Consider the following 19901-nt stretch of genomic DNA (forward strand, 5'->3'; position numbering starts at 1 on the left):
AAATAGGGGCAATAATAGCACTTATCTCTTAGGGTTGTTAGGAGGACAAAGTGAGATACTTATGAAGTGCTTTGCAAACCTTATTACTTATGTCCCTCCTAAGTTTTCTCTTGTCCTGGCTAAACAACCCTAGATCTTTCAAAAGATCCTCATATGGCATGATCTTAAGGTCCTTCAATACACTGGCTGCTTTCCAGCTTATCAACATTCTTCTCAACACAGGAATTCCGAACTGAACACAATACTCCAATACGGTCTGACATGAAAACAGCACAGTAGGATTATCCTCTCCTTCATCCTATGTACTTTTTTGCTCTTACAGTAGTCTATGATTATATTAGGTACTTTGGCTACCAGATAACATTGCTGACTTCTAATAAGCTTTCAGGCCAATAAAATGCCCAGATATTTTTCCAGACAAACTCCTGCCTAGCCATGAAGTGAATTTTTAAATCTACATAGAAAACTTTCCATTTGTCTCTATTCAAATTCATCTTATTAGATTACAGTCAAGGTTCTAGTTTGTCAATATCCTTTTGGACCCCTCACTTTATCATCCAATGTGTCAGCTATCTCTTCTAGCCTTGTGTTAGCTGCAAATTTAATAAACATGCCAAGTATGCCTTTATCCAATTCAGTGGTTAAAAGTAGCAAACGACACAAAGCCAAGTATAATAGAGTACTGTAACTCTCTACCAGAGACTTCCTCCAAATGGGTATCAAACAACTAGTATCCTAATAGTGCCATAACATAATTGTTGATGCTGAACTATCTGTTGAGTCTAGCCTCTAAACCAGGCCTGAATACAGGTCCTCTGTCTCCAAATCAAGTATTATCTTAACTATATCCTACTGCCTCTTAACAATAACTGGTATTTATAGAGCAGTTTAAAGTTTACGAAGTGTTTTACAAACATTATCTTAATCGATTTGCACACCCTGTGAGATTAAGTATTATGATCTTATCATCTTCATTTTACAGAAAATGAAACTATGGGAAAGGAGGGTAATTGATTTTTCAAGATTATGCCCAAGTTCTTCTAGACTCCAAATAACTCCAGTATAACAGGCTATCCTGTTGTGTATACATTACTTCTTACATGGATACAATGAATATATTATCAATCAGTCAAAAGGAATGTATTAAGCACAAGGGGATACAAAGAAAAACGAAAACATAGTTCCTGCTCCTCCAAAAGAGCCCACATTCTAATCTAGTACATACAAAGAACTATGTTCATATAAATATTGATGCCACTGATAAAAACCCTGCATAAGAATTTAAATAGTTTAATTCCAGAAACAATGGTTACAAATACATATTTTATAACAGTGGGTTTTCCTAATTATATTAATGCAAATTTAGCAGGTCACCTGAAATATTTCTGAAAATCAAAGTGTTTATAAATCAAAAGAAATCCATTCCCGCTCCCAGTTTATAGATAAACAACGGATAAATAGCCACAAACTGCTAATGTGTTCAAAGTATCTGTTGTCTTAAGGATACTAACTATGCCAAGCAATAAATTTGGAAGGTTAAAAAAATCATAAATCATATGTTCTTGACCTTTTGGATAAAGTGTCTTTGGTTAGATGAAGCAGATTGATGGTCTCATCAAATCTTGGTAGGAAAACAGAGAGTTGTCCCTTTTCCCATTTGTGCTTATGCTTTTTGACAGCAGATCTAAAGTACTTTGATTTTAAGAGAAGTCTAAGCTTACAATTCATGCATTATACAATTAAAGTCAATGACAGCATGATGAGAGAGAAAATTTGTTTTGAGTTGTTATAGAAGTCACTTTCATAATATTACCTAAATCACACCAATTTAAGAAATTCTGGCAAGGATTTGCCTCTAGGTAAAAGGAAATCCAACATCTTTGCTTGTAAGGGAAATTAAACTAGCACCATCCACAAAAGGCTAACAACAAAATTTCTGGATTAAGATTTTCTCTATGACCTTAAACAGGTTGTACTTCAATTTCTCCCTAAGTGAAATCATATAGAAAATATAGTCCATTAAATGGCTAAGAAAATTAATGAGGTACACTACCTAAGTTTAGAACTATGAATCCTGAAATACATTTATTTGATGGGGAGATGGGGAGGATTGAGAAAGCGATAATAGGAGAAATACAGATGAAGTAGTCTGTGAATTAATAGTAGTTTACTAAATGAAGTTCCAATTTTTGTTTTAAAAGATACTCTGTCCCCAATTGAGAAATGGTCAAAGGATATGAACAGGCAGTTTTCTGATGAAGAAACCAAAGCTTGGGGCAGCTAGGTGGCGCAGTGGATAAAGCACCGGTCCTGGAGTCAGGAGTACCTGGGTTCGGATCCGGCCTCAGACATTTAACACCTACTAGCTGTGTGACCATGGGCAAGTCACTTGACCCCAACTGCCTCACTTTAAAAAAAAAAAGAAAGAAAGAAACCAAAGCTATCTATTCCCATATGAAAAAATGCTCTAAATCTCTAATGATTAGAGAGATGCAAATTAAAACAACTCTGAGGTACCACCTGACACCTATCAGATTGGCCAAAATTACAAAAAAGGAAAATAATAAATGTTTGAGAAGCTGTGGAAAAATTGGAACACTAATGCATTGTTGGTGGAGCTGTGAACTGATCCAACCATTCTGAAGAGCAATTTGGAATTATGCCCAAAAGGCGATAAAGCTGTGCATACCCTTTGACCCAGCAATACCACTTTTGGGTCTTTTCCCAAAGAAATCATGGAAAGGGGAAAGGGACCCACATGTACAAAAATATTTATAGCTGCTCTTTATGTGGTGGCAAGGAATTGGAAGTTATGGGGATGCCCATCAATTAGGGAATGGCTGGACAAGTTGTGGTATATGAATACAGTGGAATACTATTGTGCTGTAAGAAATGATGAGCAGGAGGAGTTCAGAGAAACCTGGAGGGTCTTGCGTGGGCTGATGATGAGTGAGATGAGCAGAACCAGAAGAACATTGTACACAGTATCATCAACATTGAGTGTTGATCTACTGTGATGGACTACATTCTTCTCACCAATGCAATGGTACAGAAGAGTTCCAGGGAACTCATGATAGAAGAGGATCTCCAAATCCAGGGGAAAAAAAAAGAACTGTGGAATATAGATGCTGAATGAACCATACTATTTTTTTGGTTTTGGTGCTGATGTCTTTCTATTTTGAGGTTTTTCGTCATTGCTCTGATTTTTCTCTTATAACATGACTAATGCAGAAATATTTTTAATGTTATTATTGTGTGTGTGTGTGTGTGTGTGTCACACACACAAATATAACCTATATACTTTATTACTAAAAAAAAAAAAAGATACTCTGCTAGGGCAGCCACGTGGTGCAGTGGATAAAGCCCCAGCCCTGGATTCAGGAGGACCTGAGTTCAAATCCAGCCTCAGACACTTGATACTTACTAGCTGTGTGATCCTGGGCAAGTTACTTAACCCTCATTGCCCCATCCAAAAAAAAAAAAAATACTCTGCTGATTTAGGGCATTTCAGAGATACTATCTGAAACTTTGAAGTACTAACATAATTTTGTGAGGAAGTTTTTTCTTACTTTTAAACTTAAACTTTTTTTCTTAAACTACTTAAAATAGTCTTCCAAAATCTAAACTTTGGAAGTGTCCAAAAGGAATAATTACCTATGTAGTTAACTCTCCTTTCGGTATTTTGTTTTTAAAAAGTATATATCACTGGCCTTGGAGTCAGGAGTACCTGAGTTCAAATCCGGACTCAGACACTTAACACTTACTAGCTGTGTGACCCTGGGCAAGTCACTTAACCCCAATTGCCTCACTAAAAAAAAAAAAAGTATATATAAGGTATGAAAATAAGGAAAGCCACTCACAAAACCAATCTTATTGTTTCATACTCAAGCTGTGAAAGCAATGGCTAATCTTGCTCTCTTTTTCAAGTGCTTTCAGAATTTAATTTCTAATCTATGCTGCTATACTTTGGGTTTACTTTGTAACTTTAAAATCAAAAGAATTTCTATTCAGCCACTAGTAGCATAAATCTATAGACTTTGGGATTTAAGTGGTGTGTCTCTTCCACCCCTTTATATACTTTCATTAAATAAACTTAGGAAACATACCTGTTGAAGTTAATGTCTGGGTAACTAGAATACTCAGATTTCATCTTAGCATTTCGGCGTGGAAACGTGCAAAAGAAAGCATTAGCTAAAAGACTAGCAATTTGCTCTTGTGACATTGTGATGGAGTGATTCATCTTCTGTTTCAGAAGAGGTATTGGCTGCACAGCAAACACAAACACACAAAAGAGAAGAGGAATAATTAGTTTAGCAATTTCAGAAACAGGAGTACAAAATTACATTTGCTAAATTATGGTAGGACTAATTTAGGGCCACTCCTGGGTTCTTAAATCAGCACCATCATTAAAATCTAGGACTGTTTATTGTGGAAGATTGGAAAAATGTTCTCATTTGACAGATTGCAGATTTCTAATCAATAATAATAATAGTGAAGAGAACACAAAGTACTACTTATCAGTGAAAAACAAGACTGGTAAAGCAATAAAGATTAAATGCAACATTACACATGTCATAAAAATCAAAACTAAAGACTAAGCAAAAAAGGCAACACTGAGGTTAATAATTATAGTTTTGGTCTTGTGCTTACTTAGGTTAAAAAACAAAGAGAAACAAATTCTAATATTAAGAACTATAAAATAAACATTATAATTTTGAATAAATTATCTAAGCCATAAAATCTTCGTAGTTTTCTTACTCTAATCTAAACCAGTATTTATTAAGTACTTCCTCTTTATTTCATGTAGGTAATTTCTTATTACATGGCTTCCCTTCCAAAGAGAATTTTTAGCAAAGAATTGAAAAGAATAGAATAAATACCACCAATTAGAATCATTTATAACTTGTGATCAGATGAGACATTCTTAAAAAGAGCAGAGTATCCGACAGACAGCACAGTAGGTAAAATGCTGAACTAGGAGGCAAAAGACCTGGGATAAAGTACATACTATCACTAACTGTGTGATTAGAGGCAAATTATTTAAGTTCCATGATTCAGTTACATTATCTGTAAAGTGTACCTGCCCTACCTATCTTACAAGGTCATTCTAAGAGTTAAGTGAGATAATGGTATTGTCATTACAAAGTGCTTACGTAAATGGGAGGTAAGTGTCCAGAAATCAGACGTTGGGCATTTTTCACTGAGAACTCTCAGATTTAAAATATTTTTCTAACTGAGCCAAAATCAAATATGATGAACACACTTTTTTAGTATGCTTCAGAATAACCAAATACTCTAATCTAAACATTTTTACAGCAATTTAAATGTTTTTAAAACACTGTTTCTTACAATGAAAAACTTAAAGTATGACAGAATATCCAAAAGTAAATTCTGAATTATCTAACACTTTATATATATATACACACATATGCTAAAATTATCATGTCTAGAACAAAGGTGTCAAACATGCAGCTCACAATACATGTGCGTAGTCTCCAGCAGATTAAAATGTAACTGGGAAATATTTAACAACAAAACATAATATTAACATGTGATTTTCTAAATCAATGAGGCCTATAGGGATCCTTATGTATGGTTATGTGACCATAGTTTCCATTTGGTTTGATATCACTGGTATAGAGAGAGACTAGCTTTAAAGTCAGAAAAATGTGGGTTATAGTCCCTTCTGACAGCTATTGGCTGGGCAAGATACTTAACTTCTGAGGATTCTAGGCAAATCTTTAGGATTAGAAGTTGCAGAGAAAGTGGTGACCTGCACTGGTAGAGAGTTTCCTCACTTGGGATTTCCTTATACAAAAGAAATCACAAGTGCTCTCCCCTATCTCTATCCCTACTAAAATTATATTCATTGAAAGTGTTTTTCCCTCTTCTTTCCACTAACTCCCAGCATTAAAAAATACAGAATATGTGTGCTACATATCACACATAAAGGAGATACTACAAAAATAAGACTGAATAACTCTCCTGGAATATAGGTCCAAATTAATAACCAAAATTACATATGAGGAGAGAGAAGAAAGAAAAATGAAAGTTGTAATGGTATAATGGACAGTAGTTTTCTGTTTAAACCACAGGAAAAACATATTTACAAATTCAAAGCCTGATAGAAAGAATATTAAAATTAATTGTCTAGATATTTCAGTAAGAAAAATTAAAAGAAGTAAACCAAAAGGGTAAAACAACATTTTTATCACAATATCAATAACTTCTTCCCCTCTCTCTGACCCAGGTAATCATCATTTCTAATAAGAGGGAAACAGATGCTTCTATTCATCTCTAATATATTAACCCCATTTTATAGCTTCTTAATCTGTTTTTAAATCAAATCTCATTTTAGAAAATATGACCAAGATGCTCTTCACTAGCTTAGACTATATCTAGATTTTCATTTTAAAAAGTTTTTTCTTAGCACCAAACCTGAGAGAAATGATGAAATTAGTACTTATAGGTTTAGAATTAAATGAGTTTTAAAATGGTTATTCTTTTCTCTTTCACAAATTACCTTTATTTTATAGGAAATAATCTTTCCTAGATTCAAAGTAAAATACCACCACTAATTTTAGCATGAAGAGCCTATGGATTTTGTAGATTATGTATTCAGTGATATTTTTAAAATGTATATCATATAAATAAAAATTAATTACAAAGTTTAAAAATGTGATGACCATTGACCTGGACCATTTAAGTCCCTATAAAAACTTCTGCCTATACCTTCAGACTCTTCCAATTTCTTCCTTTCTGAATTTATCTTAAAGCACCATAATGTAATTAAGCTTTAACACTTAATGAAACTACAAAATTTTTCTTGACAGGAGATATATTTTGGGGAAAGACACTTGGTTTTATGAAATATATTACTCTAACCAGTAGGGATTAATTTGAGATATTTTTTCCAATTAATAATGTCTATGGAATAACAAAATAAATCTCAGTTCAGGTTTAGATGCCAGGAAATCATGAACTTCACCTTTCTTTTTAACCAGGTGCCTTCCCTTAGAATTAATTTATACAGTTTTTCAGTATTATTATGTAAAATAAGGAAAATTTCCTGCCTTTACAGAGTTTAGAGGAATTAATTAATTTATAATGAAAGACATCATCTTTTTAACAATACAAGTATATGAGCTTTGGAGTGTTTGACTGTGAAATATATAGTACTTTTGTAGTGAAATTTTTACATGAAAAACACTTCAGAAAGTACACATCAACAAAAACAATAAGGAGAAAAAAATGTAAGATATACTCAAAGTCTTCTACACTGGTAAAGTGTAAATGGCTTAATAAATTCCTGTTATATCAAATTATATTCTAAGTAAACTATTACTTGGCATAAAAATGTGTACATTTCTTATTGTATTTTTCTTCTGACTAGATATTAAATATACTTATTTAGCTGGTAAGTGAACTAAAAGCAAACAGAAGCAAACTCAATTCAAAATACTCAACTGCTATTCTATAAAGCTCAGACAGGAAGAGGTAAGAGAGGGGGAAACAGAAGAAGAAGAAAATTGAACACATTGATCTGTAAGACAAGAAGAGGGACCCACATCAATCATCTCTCAAAGTAGTAAAGCATGAGAACCAAGCCAGAAAAACTGTTACGTAGTATTATGAGTTGGGATGTTATCCAATATATTACTGGTTTATGTTGTTTAAGCTATTTTCAAAGTCAAATGTTTTAAATTTATTAATATTTTGTTTTGGGGAAAAGTCAAGTTATTCGGTAACTGTGTTTAAAAAACAAAACAAAACAACCCTGGAGACTGATCCTCTGAGTAAACAGGCTTCTGACAGCTTAAATTAAAGCTCAAAAATTGAACGGTGCATGTGTACCATTTCATATATGTTTTCTCATCTATTACTGATTATGAGAGAACTACAACCTTTGCGAGAAACATTTCCTCCACTATCCTCTTGACCTTAGTTATAGGAAATTTATCTATGGGAAATGAATCTGTTTATGAGGAATTCCAAGCCACTCAAGCCTAGAGTAACAGCTTGCATCTGCTCACCTGCGTGCAAATATCTGGCAGACAAAGGGCTAATTTCACCATATCAGGCAGGATGGACTGACATAAATGCTGGGCCTCTGCTTCTTCAAGGACCTGAAAACCAACAAGAGACTTAATCAGGTCAGGGTCAAGCAAAGCAATTAACACAAAACCATAAGAATGTTGTTTTTTCCTTTTCATAGACACAGCAAACATTCTAATACTGTTCTAGCTTTGTCTTAGCATAGAGCACCAAGGGAGGAAAGGCAAAGGAATAAGCATTTATACAGTACCTACAGTTATGTAAATGCCAGGCACTGTGCTAAGTATCTTACAAATATCTCATTTGATCCTCACAACAACCCAGCAAAGTAAGTTTACTGTTGAGAAAAATGAGGCAAACAGAAGTGAAGGAACATGGCCAAGGTCACACAGTGTCTGAGGCCTAGTGTACTGTGCTACCAGCTGTCCAGCACAATCCCTCAGGAGCAATATGCAATACACATCCTCAACATCCCCATCATTGACACTGGGAATCTTTCTTTGACTCCCTTTCCTTCACTTGAATCCCCAGATTTTGACTATTCTATATCTACACATCTCTTGCATGTGTCCCTTCTGCTCTCTTCTCAATACACCGAGTCCAGTACAAGTCCACTTTCATTTACCATTACAATAAACTCCCAGAAAGAATATACTGAACAACACTCCATGGAATATATACCCACAGAGGTCAGTTAGCCTCTGCCTGAAGAGCTCAAAGAGGGGGAACCCCACAACCTCCCAAGTGAGTCCACACCACTTTAGGCAGCTCTGCTTCACTGATTTTTCTTTGTTTAGATCTGTCGATTCAAAGCTGTTTACAAACATAGTCCAGGGTAGGGGGCAAAAAGTCAGTTATCTAATTATCATTGATGGACTATAGAACAGACCCTCAGTAAAGAGCTCTGGTTTCCTTTTTTCTCAGTACCATGGTCAAGAGGAGATTCAGCAACACTGATTTAGTGAATTACCTACAGTTACTCAGGGTAGTTGGATTAGGTGTAAAGAGAGTCTATGTGTACAGAAGTCAAAATAAAGTATGATGAGAGTAAATAAAATAATTGTAAAAAAACATACAAACAGAAGTTCAGCAAATTTTAAGCCATAAGCTTCTCCAACAACAATATGACAGGAAAATTTAAGATGCCTAAGAGGAAGGATGGGTTTTCTGGTTTTTTTCCTTGTATCATTAGTGCCTATTACAGTGTCTTTCACATATGAGATTCTTAATAAATGTAGGTAAACTACTGGTTTAATGGGAATTCTTATGATCATAATGGGAAGAACTGAAAATGGTCCTTGCTATAAGTCTATTTAAGAGACATACTTTTAAAAAGAAACATACTTATTAAGTTTTGTATTTATGCACTTAAAAATATCAGAAGCCTCCGTATCAAATTTTTCTGATAAGCATTTGGTGGTCAAGATATATAAACAATTAACAGGTGTGTGTGTGTGTGTGTGTGTGTGTGTGTACACATGTAGATACACACACACACACACACACACACACACACACACACAAGCCATTCCCTAATAGATAAATGGTCAAAGGATATGAAGAAACAATTTTTAACAGAACAGCAAACTAATAACAACCATATGAAACAAAAGATCCAAGAGAGTAATAATAAAAGAAATGCAAATCAAAACAACCTTAGATTTCACCTTGCACCTTCTATATTGGCAGGGATAACAAAAAATGAGAACAGTCAATAAAGGTGGTGGTGGAAATGTGAATGAGTACAACCATTTTGGGAAGCAATTTGGATTTATGCTCCAAGAGACTCAGAGAATCTACTATAAGGCTTATGCACTAAGGGGGTCACTGATAAGAAGAAATTCCCCATTTATACCAAAATATTTACAGCAGCACTTTTTGTGACAGCAAAATAAATGACCATTGACTAGAGAATGGCTAAACAACTTGTGGTATATGAATGTAATAGAATATTACTATGATAGGAAATGGTGAATATGGATACAGAAAAGTATGTCAAGGTCTACATGAACTGATGCAAAGTGAAGTAAAGAGAGACAATAAAACAATATACACAATGTCTATAATACTGCAAACACAAAGAACATGGTTAAAAAAGAAGAGATATGAGAAAGTACTCCCCATCCTATTCCTTTGCAGACATAGGAGGTCTACAAGTATAGTATTCTGTACATATTTACAGACTTTTTCAATGCATGAATTGTTACACTGATTTTTTTTCCTCTTTTTTTGTCTTTAAAAAATATTTGTCATGAGAGGACTCTCTAGGAGGAAGAATCCTGAGGGAAATTATAATAAGGTAAGACAACAAAACATCAACAAAAACGTATTTTTTTTAAATATGGGAAATACATTAATAATTTTATTAAATATATTCAAACATTTCCAACCTCAAGACATTTCACCTTAAGTGACAAACAAGCTGTCGGTTTCTTTCATTTTTCTCATTTATGTACCTCTCCTTGTCTTTTCTAATTGACACGAGTAGCTGTGGCCTTGCTTTGCAGGCTGTCACAAGCTATACAATATCACTTATCTAGTGACACATTACAGCACTAGACTTTTTCAGGGCCATCAATACTCAACTATTTGTTAAATGCCACATTTAAAAAGTAAATGATAATCACAAAGCAATCCTCTCTGGAAACAGAATGACAGCCAGTAAATAAATACTCAACTCATGTCTAAGGTGGAATGAATTATCTTTAAAATGACAATCAAACCTTCTGTCTTCTGACCTAACAGGATCATCTTCCTTCAACTCCTAAATATTTTTTTAAATGTATTTTAAAATCAGTGTGTGACTGGAAAAAACTAAAAGCAAAGTATTTCACAAATTGCAGTAGCTAAGCTACTTTGGGGGCGAAGATCCAATTAGTGTTACAAGAAAATGAAAATTTATTTACAAAGAAAGGCTTTAGTAAGTACTTCCAAAAGTGATGATCTAAAATACTATCATTGAAAACCAGCATTCTCCACATAATAAAAAGAGAGGATAACTTGAACAACAAGTTAAATAACATATGCACAGGATGATAATATTGGGAAGCTACAATGAAACATAATAAAAACTCAACCAAAAGAACAACAACAAAATCACACTAAAAAGCTAGAGAGTACACTATAAGCAGACATTTACAGTATAACTCTGTTACCCAACACCAGTTCTAGGCACCAAAAGATTGGCTGACCCACATTTGGAGGTTAAAGGACAGGAGACAGAAGGAATGTTTCCATCAGACCCGGTACAGTTCATGTTTCCTCATCATATTATACTGGGGCCGTTTTGCCTATCTTTCCTCCTAAACCTAAAGAAGTTTTCTTTAAAAACAAACAAACAAACTGATTCAGTCTTTCCATTTCTCCCAATACAGACATGACTAACAGCTCATGAAGATGAGCTATCAGTTATGGTCATTTCACATACAGACATAAAGATTCACCCTTCCCTCGGCAGATGGAAGACACGGACAATTTCATGAAAACCCCCTTTTTTTTATTTGTCTAAAATAGACTAACAGCTCCTGAAGATGAGCTAACAGTTATGGTCATTTCACATACAAAGATTCACCCTTCCCTCAGCAGATGGAAGACACGGACAATTTCATGAAAAACCTTTTTTTGTATTTGTCTAAAATATTTGTAATGGTTTGTACCTCGAATGAGAAAAGCTAAACATTCATAATTCCTTCTTTCCTGGAATATTTAATGAATTCAGTTAACTGAAATAATTATGTAAGTTAAGTCTCTAGGATTGAAATCATATTCATAAGTCAAATCCATTGCTAGCAAAAACCAGGAAACTGGTACCATCTCAATTTTAATTGAGAAAATCCTAAATTTTCTCCAAATTGAAGGAAGCTCATATTTAAGTCAATTCAAATAATTATAAAGTAACTATCCTTTAAATCTAAATAATTTCAATCTAAAAACATCTAATCTAAGATATTCCTATCAGGAATTTCTGTCAAAAAAGTGTGACTACTGGGGGCAGCTAGGTGGCGCAGTGGATAAAGTACCGGCCCTGGATTCAGGAGTACCTGAGTTCAAATCCAGCCTCAGACACTTGACACTTACTAGCTGTGTGACCCTGGGCAAGTCACTTAACCCCCATGGCCCTGCAAAAAAAAAAAAAAAAAGTGTGACTACTGGCAAAACAAAAAGAAAAATTTAATTTTAGAGGGAAGAAAAAACTGTAGCATTACATTTTACAGGAAAAAAATATTTGGAAAAAGGTGACTATTTCTGACATTAATCAAATGAGGGCTGACACTTCGAAGAATAGAAGACAGCACCTTACAAAAAAAAAATTCATTTTGTTTAATTTTTTGAAAGCTCATGCAAGTTTTTGACAATCCAACCCCAGAATGAGATCTCAGGTATATCATCTAAGGATTACAACTTCATTTGAAAATGTTTTTATTGTCAAGTGAGATTTCAACAAATAGCTGGGGAAAAAATGCTGGTTTTCATATTTTTAAGTGGTAATGTCAGGAATGAAGAAATGAGCAATTAATTATTCAAAAATATAAAAGAAGATGCTCTGGAAGGCAGGGAATGAAGATGTAAAGAGAAGATGAGGTAAAAAAACAACTCAGTATCTATAAAAAAATAACATTGGTGATATACTGGGAAAAGGTTGTACTAATAAATTATATCAGTTCTCTCTTTCTTCTTCAAACAATTCTTGAGAACTTTCCCATGAATTGTCAGAGCATCACAAAGATAAGAAAAACTAATCAAAATGGTAATGCATTACAATAGAGAGATAAAAAAGATATACACACAAGCTTGTAAATATGTGCCCTTGTTCTTAAGGTGAAGTAAACTTTGATCTTAAACGTTAATCTAAACAGTCGCATACAAATTAAGTGGAACAAAATAAAATAGGTAAATTTATTGACTTAAACATATGGTTGTTTATATCTTTAAAAAGCCTTTCATATACGATATCTTCCTTTGGCTGTAAGTAACTGCTATTATACCATTCAGCATTGATTCAGTTATCATTCCTCACCCCTTCACCCTCCACGTGAGAGGGAAGAAGCTACAGATCTATGATTTCACTGGTATAGAAACTCCTGATCAGACAATTCCCTTTTCCAATGCAGATTTGTACCTGCTAGGCAACTTAATCTAAAAAAAGTTGTCTTTAAGAGAATCCTCTCAAAGAAAGACAGCAAAAGATTAAGCGACTTGCCCAGGGTCATACAACCAATATGTGTCAGAGGCAGGGTTTGAACCCCATCTTCCTGACACTGAGGCTAGTTCCCCATCCACTACTCTAAACTGTCTCTCGTCATTTCTTAAGATATGTCTAACAATGCAAAATAGTCATCATAATTAGGAGGCATGAAGATTTCAGAAACACTGCCTCATACAAGCAAATAACCTCTTTGCCAACCAGAGAGACATGTCAGCCAATGACAGCTCTGGCTTAAAGTACAAAGTAAAAACTTTGTAACAAATTTGAAAACATGGCAAAGAATTATTTTACAGAGCAAAAACAACTGAGAAGAAAACAAGCCTTCAGAAAACTTGGCACAAGAGCCAGAATCACACATCTAAAGGTGAAGGAGACTTTAGAAGTCATAGAGTACAATCACTTCATTTCACAAATGAGAAAGCTGAAGCCCAGGAAAGTTACTTGCTGAAAGTCATACAGGTTTAATAAGCATCAAAAGCTGAATTTGAACTTAGGTTCTCTGACCTCAGAAGCAGTGCTCCTGAAATGAAATAATATATCAGTATTTTTATAGTGATTTATTTTAGGCTATGATGATATTGGAGCTACCACATTTTAATCCCATCACCTGATATGCTATGTGAGAGAAATGCCAATTTGGTTTAAGGAAATTAAAAACCATTCCTCTCTTTTGCCTAGCTCTAGACAGCCACCATATATCCAAAACTAGAAGGAATGAGGAAGAAAAAATGCTCCTCCACACTTTCCCATCCTATCCTCATACACCCCTTTCTCTCAGTCTGTCGGAACTCCTTCCTCAGGCAATGGGATCTACCACTAGATCCATGGGTTTAGAACTAAGCAGGTAAATCCCCACTGCTGTTCCAAGGTTATGCTGAGGGACAGATTACAAAGTGCATGTGCCACACTTTCAAAATACTAAAATACACTATAGCACAGTATAGTATACATGATACACAATGTGATATGGAAGCCACAAAAAAAAAGGTATTGCAATCTTGGGCTGCATAAAGAGACAGATTTTTTTTTTGGTTTGTTTGTTTGTTTGTTTTGTGGGACAATGGGGGTTAAGTGACTTGCCCAGGGTCACACAGCTAGTAAGTGTCAAGTGTCTGAGGCTGGCTTTGAACTCAGGTCCTCCTGAATCCAGGGCCAGTGCTTTATCCACTGCGCCAACTAGCTGCCCCCAAGAGACAGCTTTTGAAATAAAGATGTGAAAGATCCATCCTATTCTGTCCTGAACAGATGATATCTGAAGAATTAGGTCCAGTTCTGGAAACCATAATTTAGAAAAAGAACTGAAGGAGGACAACCAGATAATGAAAGACCTCCAACTCAAAGAATCTAGAGTATTTATCCCAGAGAAGACTTAGGAGGAATATGATAACTATCTCCAAGTGTCTGAAGAGCTGTCAGGTGGAAGTGGCATTCAACTGGTACTGTTTTTAACCCTAGAAGGTAGAATGAGGAACAATAGGTAGAAGTTTCAAAGATAAACATTTAGGCTTGATCTCAGAAAAAAAAACTTCCTAACAATCAGAGGTATCTCAAAAAGGAATGGGCCCCCCTGAGAAATAAATAATGGATTCCCTATCATTGGAGGATTTAAAGTAAAGACTGATTGTTTTGGGGCAGCTAGGTGGCGCAGTGGATAAAGCACTGGCCCTGGATTCAGGAGTACCTGAGTTCAGATCTGGCCTCAGACACTTGACACTTACTAGCTGTGTGACCCTGGGCAAGTCACTTAACCCCCACTGCCCCTCGCAAAAAACAAAAACAAAAACAAAAAAACACTGATCGTTTGTCAGGTATGTCAGAAGGCGACTCTTGTCTCAGTATGGCATGAAATAGATAGCCATTAAGGTTTCTTCCAACTCTGAAATTTTATGATTCTGACTCACGGATTTAAATAGGTTTTGTTTGTTTGTTCTGATGATAACCACCATTTGTAACATGTTACACATATATTTATAAGAAAATGTATTCAAAATTCCAAAAAGAGAGCTTAAAAATAAACTCTGTGATCCCAGTTTGTGAATTAGAAACTAATGGTTTCTGTTCTACATAAAGCTGCATTTATTAAAAGAGCTATTTCCCTCCCTCCAAAAAAAGAGCTATTTCCTAAGCTTTCCACAAAGTCCATCTGAAAACTACTTACATAGTCTGCTTTACCTGCCTCCATTTACCTCCCACTATTTCCAAACACAAACTCTATTCCTGTTAAGACAGTTTTCCTTCTAGTTCCCTATGTATACTATATATAATTTATGCTTATGTACCTCTGACCCACTTTGCTCCTCCCACTTGGGATGGTTTTTCTACTCCTCTTTACCAAAGCATCTTATATTGCCTCCATTTTTTTCTTCGAAGACTTCCTTAGTTATCCCCAAGACAAAAATACCCTTTCCTTCTTTCAGCTGCTAATAGTACTTATACTCTGTTCACACAGTTCACCAGCATTTGATTACATGTAGTTTTGATTGTTCTCTGATGTTTTGTGTGTTGTGATTGTCCAATTACAACGCAAGCTATTGGAATGCTGTTAAGTTCTGTCTCATATTTACATCCCTCTTGTCACAACATCAAAACATAAAGTGCACACAGATACCTATGGCTCTGACATGACTAGCTTTATATTTATATTTAATACTTCGAGATAAGCTTATATGTCAGAATCTTTGATGCACATGGAACTGTACTAAGCTCCAGACTTAGTTGTCTTGATATATTTGTCCCAATTGCTTACATTCTAACAAAGGACAACATGGCCTAGACACACATATAAGAGGCACATTAGGATAGACATGGAGACGTTTAAGCATCATGCTGCTTCAAAAAGAAAAACCTCCCCCCAAACAATCACATTCTCTAAATCAGGGCTCCTGAAACTTTTCCCACTCACGACCTCTTTTCACCCAAGAAATTTTTATGCAACCCTAGGTATATAAAATACATATACACAACCTTTTACTGTTGCCAAATTTTTCATGACCCCCCCCCCTTCAGTTACACGATCCCATATGGAGTAGCGACACACAGTTTAAGAAGCTAGGTTCTAAACTGTCCCTTCCTGATGCAGAGAGGAAGATCAACAAACCTTCTTTGAGTTCCCAGTCTACATCCAGTGGATGGGAGCTCACAAATTTAGTAGCAGCTGGGTAATCATCACTTTAAATATTACAAAATGTTAGACTAGAATCAGAACATCTAAAAGAGAATGGGATAAAATCAAAATAATTCTGAAACAAATGAAGTAGAACTGGGAGAGAAATCACTTGGCCTACTATGCATAATTCAGTAAGTCTGACTGAAGCATAGTAGTTAACCTTACCAACAGCCAACTAGCCAACATAAATGATAATTCATGCTGTGTAGCCTTAACTATTTATTTTAATGCCTATGTAACTTTTTGAGAGATAGGCAGGCTTGTAAAATAATTTAGAAGCTGAGTGGTTATTTTTAAAGCTACTTCCCATGGACTACCTATTTAAGTTTGAATTTTACTATTACAAAGTTTTTCGTGTGTATTTTTTTAAAGAATGATCCAGTCAGCCTAAAAATTTTATTAAAATTCATCAAAATTCATCCCACCTTGATTTAATAGAACTTTTGCATACATGCCAGATGTTTTACTCTTTAATATTAAAATAAATACAATATTCTTGTTCCAAAATAGGAAATGCAACATTCACACCATTTTTACCCCATCCCCCATCTACTCTCTTTTCCTTTTCTTTTTTTTTTGGGGGGCGGTGGTGGGTGGGAGGCAGGGCAATTAGGGTTAAGTGACTTGCCCAGGGTCACACAGCTAGTTAAGTGTCAAGTGTCTGAGGCCAGATTTGAACTCAGGTCCTCCTGAATCCAGCACTGGTGCTTTATCCACTGCGCCACCTAGCTGCCCCCCCATTCACTTTCAATAAAGAATTTATTTCTCAAGATTACTAATCTGAATTACTACTGATTAGTAATCTTAGTGTTCTGAATTAGAATTTTAGGTAATAATCCCACAGGTTATTGGAATGATCTAAGTCAGGGATTCTTAACTTTTTTAATATCTTAGTCCTCGTTAGCAGTCTTCTTTGAAGTCTCTGGAATCTTACTCAAAATAATGTTTTAACTGCATAAAATAAAATAGAGAGGATTACAAAGGAAACAAAAGATAAGCAAAAATAAAGGCATATATTTATCCCATCCAAGTTCCTCGACCCTTTGAAATCTATCCATGACCCTTAGGTCAAGAACTGATTATTTAATGGGTCATTTCCATCTGTGAATTATGTGTTATTTTATAAACATGTAATCCCATCCATCAATCGCTCTTATAAGCCAACACAACACAAAAAGTCATTACAAACAAACCAAAAGATGTGTTCCATTCCTTAAAAACACCTATCATCCATCTTGACTTCTGCAGAGAGGCAAAACACAACATGAGAAGATTATAGAGTAAACGCTAACCATGATACAACTTTTCCTCTCTTAGAAGCAACATGGATTTAACCTGTTTTGATGGCAAATCACCCAAATCTTTTATATTTTTTAAAATGACCCTGGAAATTTTTCTTTCTACATATGAATGCAACTTATAAGTCCATGAAAAGAGAGCTTCTCAGGTAAAACAATGTAGAGGCCTGCCTCAGAGATATTGCCGGTTCAGACCACCATAATAAAGCAAATATAGAAATAAAGCAAGTCACATGAATTTTTTCGTTTCCAAGTATATATAAAAGTTATGTTTACACTATACTGTGGTCTATGATATGTGAAATAGTATTGTTTAAAAAGACAGTGCACATACCTTAATTAAAAAATAGTTTATTCCTAAAAACCACTAACCATCATCTGAGCCTTCTGCAAGTTGTAATCTTTTCACTAGTAGAAGGTTTTGCCTTGATGTGGATAGCTGCTGACTAATCAGGCTGGTGGTTACTAAAGGCTGGGGTAGCTATAGCAATTTCTTAAATGAAATTTGCCACATCAACTGACCTAATTTCAATATTGTTGTCTCAGGGAAAAGGGAGGCCCAAGGAGAGGGAGAGAGACAGGGGAATGGACTGTCAGTGGAACAGTCAGAACACACACATTTATCAATTAAATTCACATTCCTATCTGGGCATGGTGCCTATATGGGCACCCAAAACAATTGCAATAGTAACATCAAAGACCACTGATCACAGATTACCATAACTGATATAATAATAATGAAAAAATTTGAAATACTGCAAGAAATGCCAAAATATGACATAGGCAGGATGTGAGGACATGCTATTGGAAAAATGGTGCAGACAGACTTGCTGGACTCAGGGTTAGCAGAAACCCTCAATTTGTAAAACAAAAACAGAAAACAGAAATATGGCAATACCTACAAAGTGCAATAAAGCAAAGTGCAATGAAACTAAGTATACCTGTACTCTAGGCAATACCCACACTAAATTTCAGTATGTACAAAAAATGTCACTGAATTAATGTGTATACCACCACCTGCTAATATATAGATTATCCCATGAATTACACATTAAGTAAATTTCTACTTCAGTCTGAAAAGTCACTCTCTTAATGTCATGAGCCTTGAATGTAATTGTATTGCTAATGTGAATGCAAGTATAAGCAGAGGAAAGCCACTGGACATCTCTGGAACCAGTCATTCAACTATAAAATGCCATGGTCAGTCTATATCAAGGGTCCTTAACCTTTCATGCATTGTGCATCACAGATCTGTGGCAGACTGGGGAAATCTAGTGATCACTACAAACTATTGCTTACATTCAAAATGGAAAGAAGTGCTAAATTTCAGTGGGGTTAATGCAAATAAAGATGTAATTTTTTTCTTCATACAAGTTCCCAGACCCTCTGAAATTTGACTCCAGATACACTAGAGCCCCCAGATTGAGAAACCCTAGAACAGATGATTTCTAAGGTTCCTACAAGTTCAAAAATTCTATACTAGGAATTAAGACTGAATTTGAAAAACATTTTCCCAAATGGTTTCATGGCACCCCCTTGTGGCAAACTCTTGAAAGGCAAAGCCAAGACTCAAAATGATGTCTCCTGATTCTCAGGCTTGCACTAAAACCTTTTTACAGACAGAAAGACAGACACATTTCAAGTTATATTTAATTTAAAAATCCAGTAAAACAAGAGAATTTGAATAATCCCCTAGAATTAAATATAACAGGATTTTTACCTTTCGTTTCTGCTGATTGCTTTTTGTAAACTACAATTAAGGCTAAAATAAAAGATAATTAGAAAATGTTCAGAAGGTCCCATTGAAATTCTTTTGGGTTTTGTAATCTATTTGGAGCTAAGTGGCACAGTAGATAGAGTCCCAAGCCTAGAGTCAGGAAAACCCATTTCCTGAGTTCAAATCTGGCTTCAGATACTTACTAGCTGTGTGACCCTGGGCAAGTCACTTCACCCTCTTTGCCTCAGTTTCCTCATCTATAAAGAGCTGGAGAAGGAAATGGCAAACCACTTCAGTATCTCTGCCAAGAAAACCCCAAATGGGGTCAGACACAACCGAAACAACTGAATGATAATAACAACAGAAGGTTGGGGATACCTGAAGCATAAGACTCCACAATGTTCCACCAATAATAACAGGTGCAAAGCTCAGATTTCTAACTAATCTCTGTGGATGTGA

General features: G+C 35.2%; 1 protein-coding gene across 1 annotated transcript in view; it reads right to left on the reverse strand.

The window, feature by feature from the left end:
- The window catches only part of PARG (poly(ADP-ribose) glycohydrolase), a 121792-nt gene that overhangs the window by 69578 nt on the left and 32313 nt on the right, over positions 1-19901 (reverse strand). Inside the window, 2 exon segments of the mRNA XM_043981787.1 lie at positions 4107-4264; positions 8034-8126. Coding sequence (XP_043837722.1) covers positions 4107-4264; positions 8034-8126 — 251 coding nt within the window.

This window comes from Dromiciops gliroides, chromosome 2 (assembly GCF_019393635.1).
Source record: "Dromiciops gliroides isolate mDroGli1 chromosome 2, mDroGli1.pri, whole genome shotgun sequence".
Lineage (NCBI taxonomy): Eukaryota > Metazoa > Chordata > Mammalia > Microbiotheria > Microbiotheriidae > Dromiciops > Dromiciops gliroides.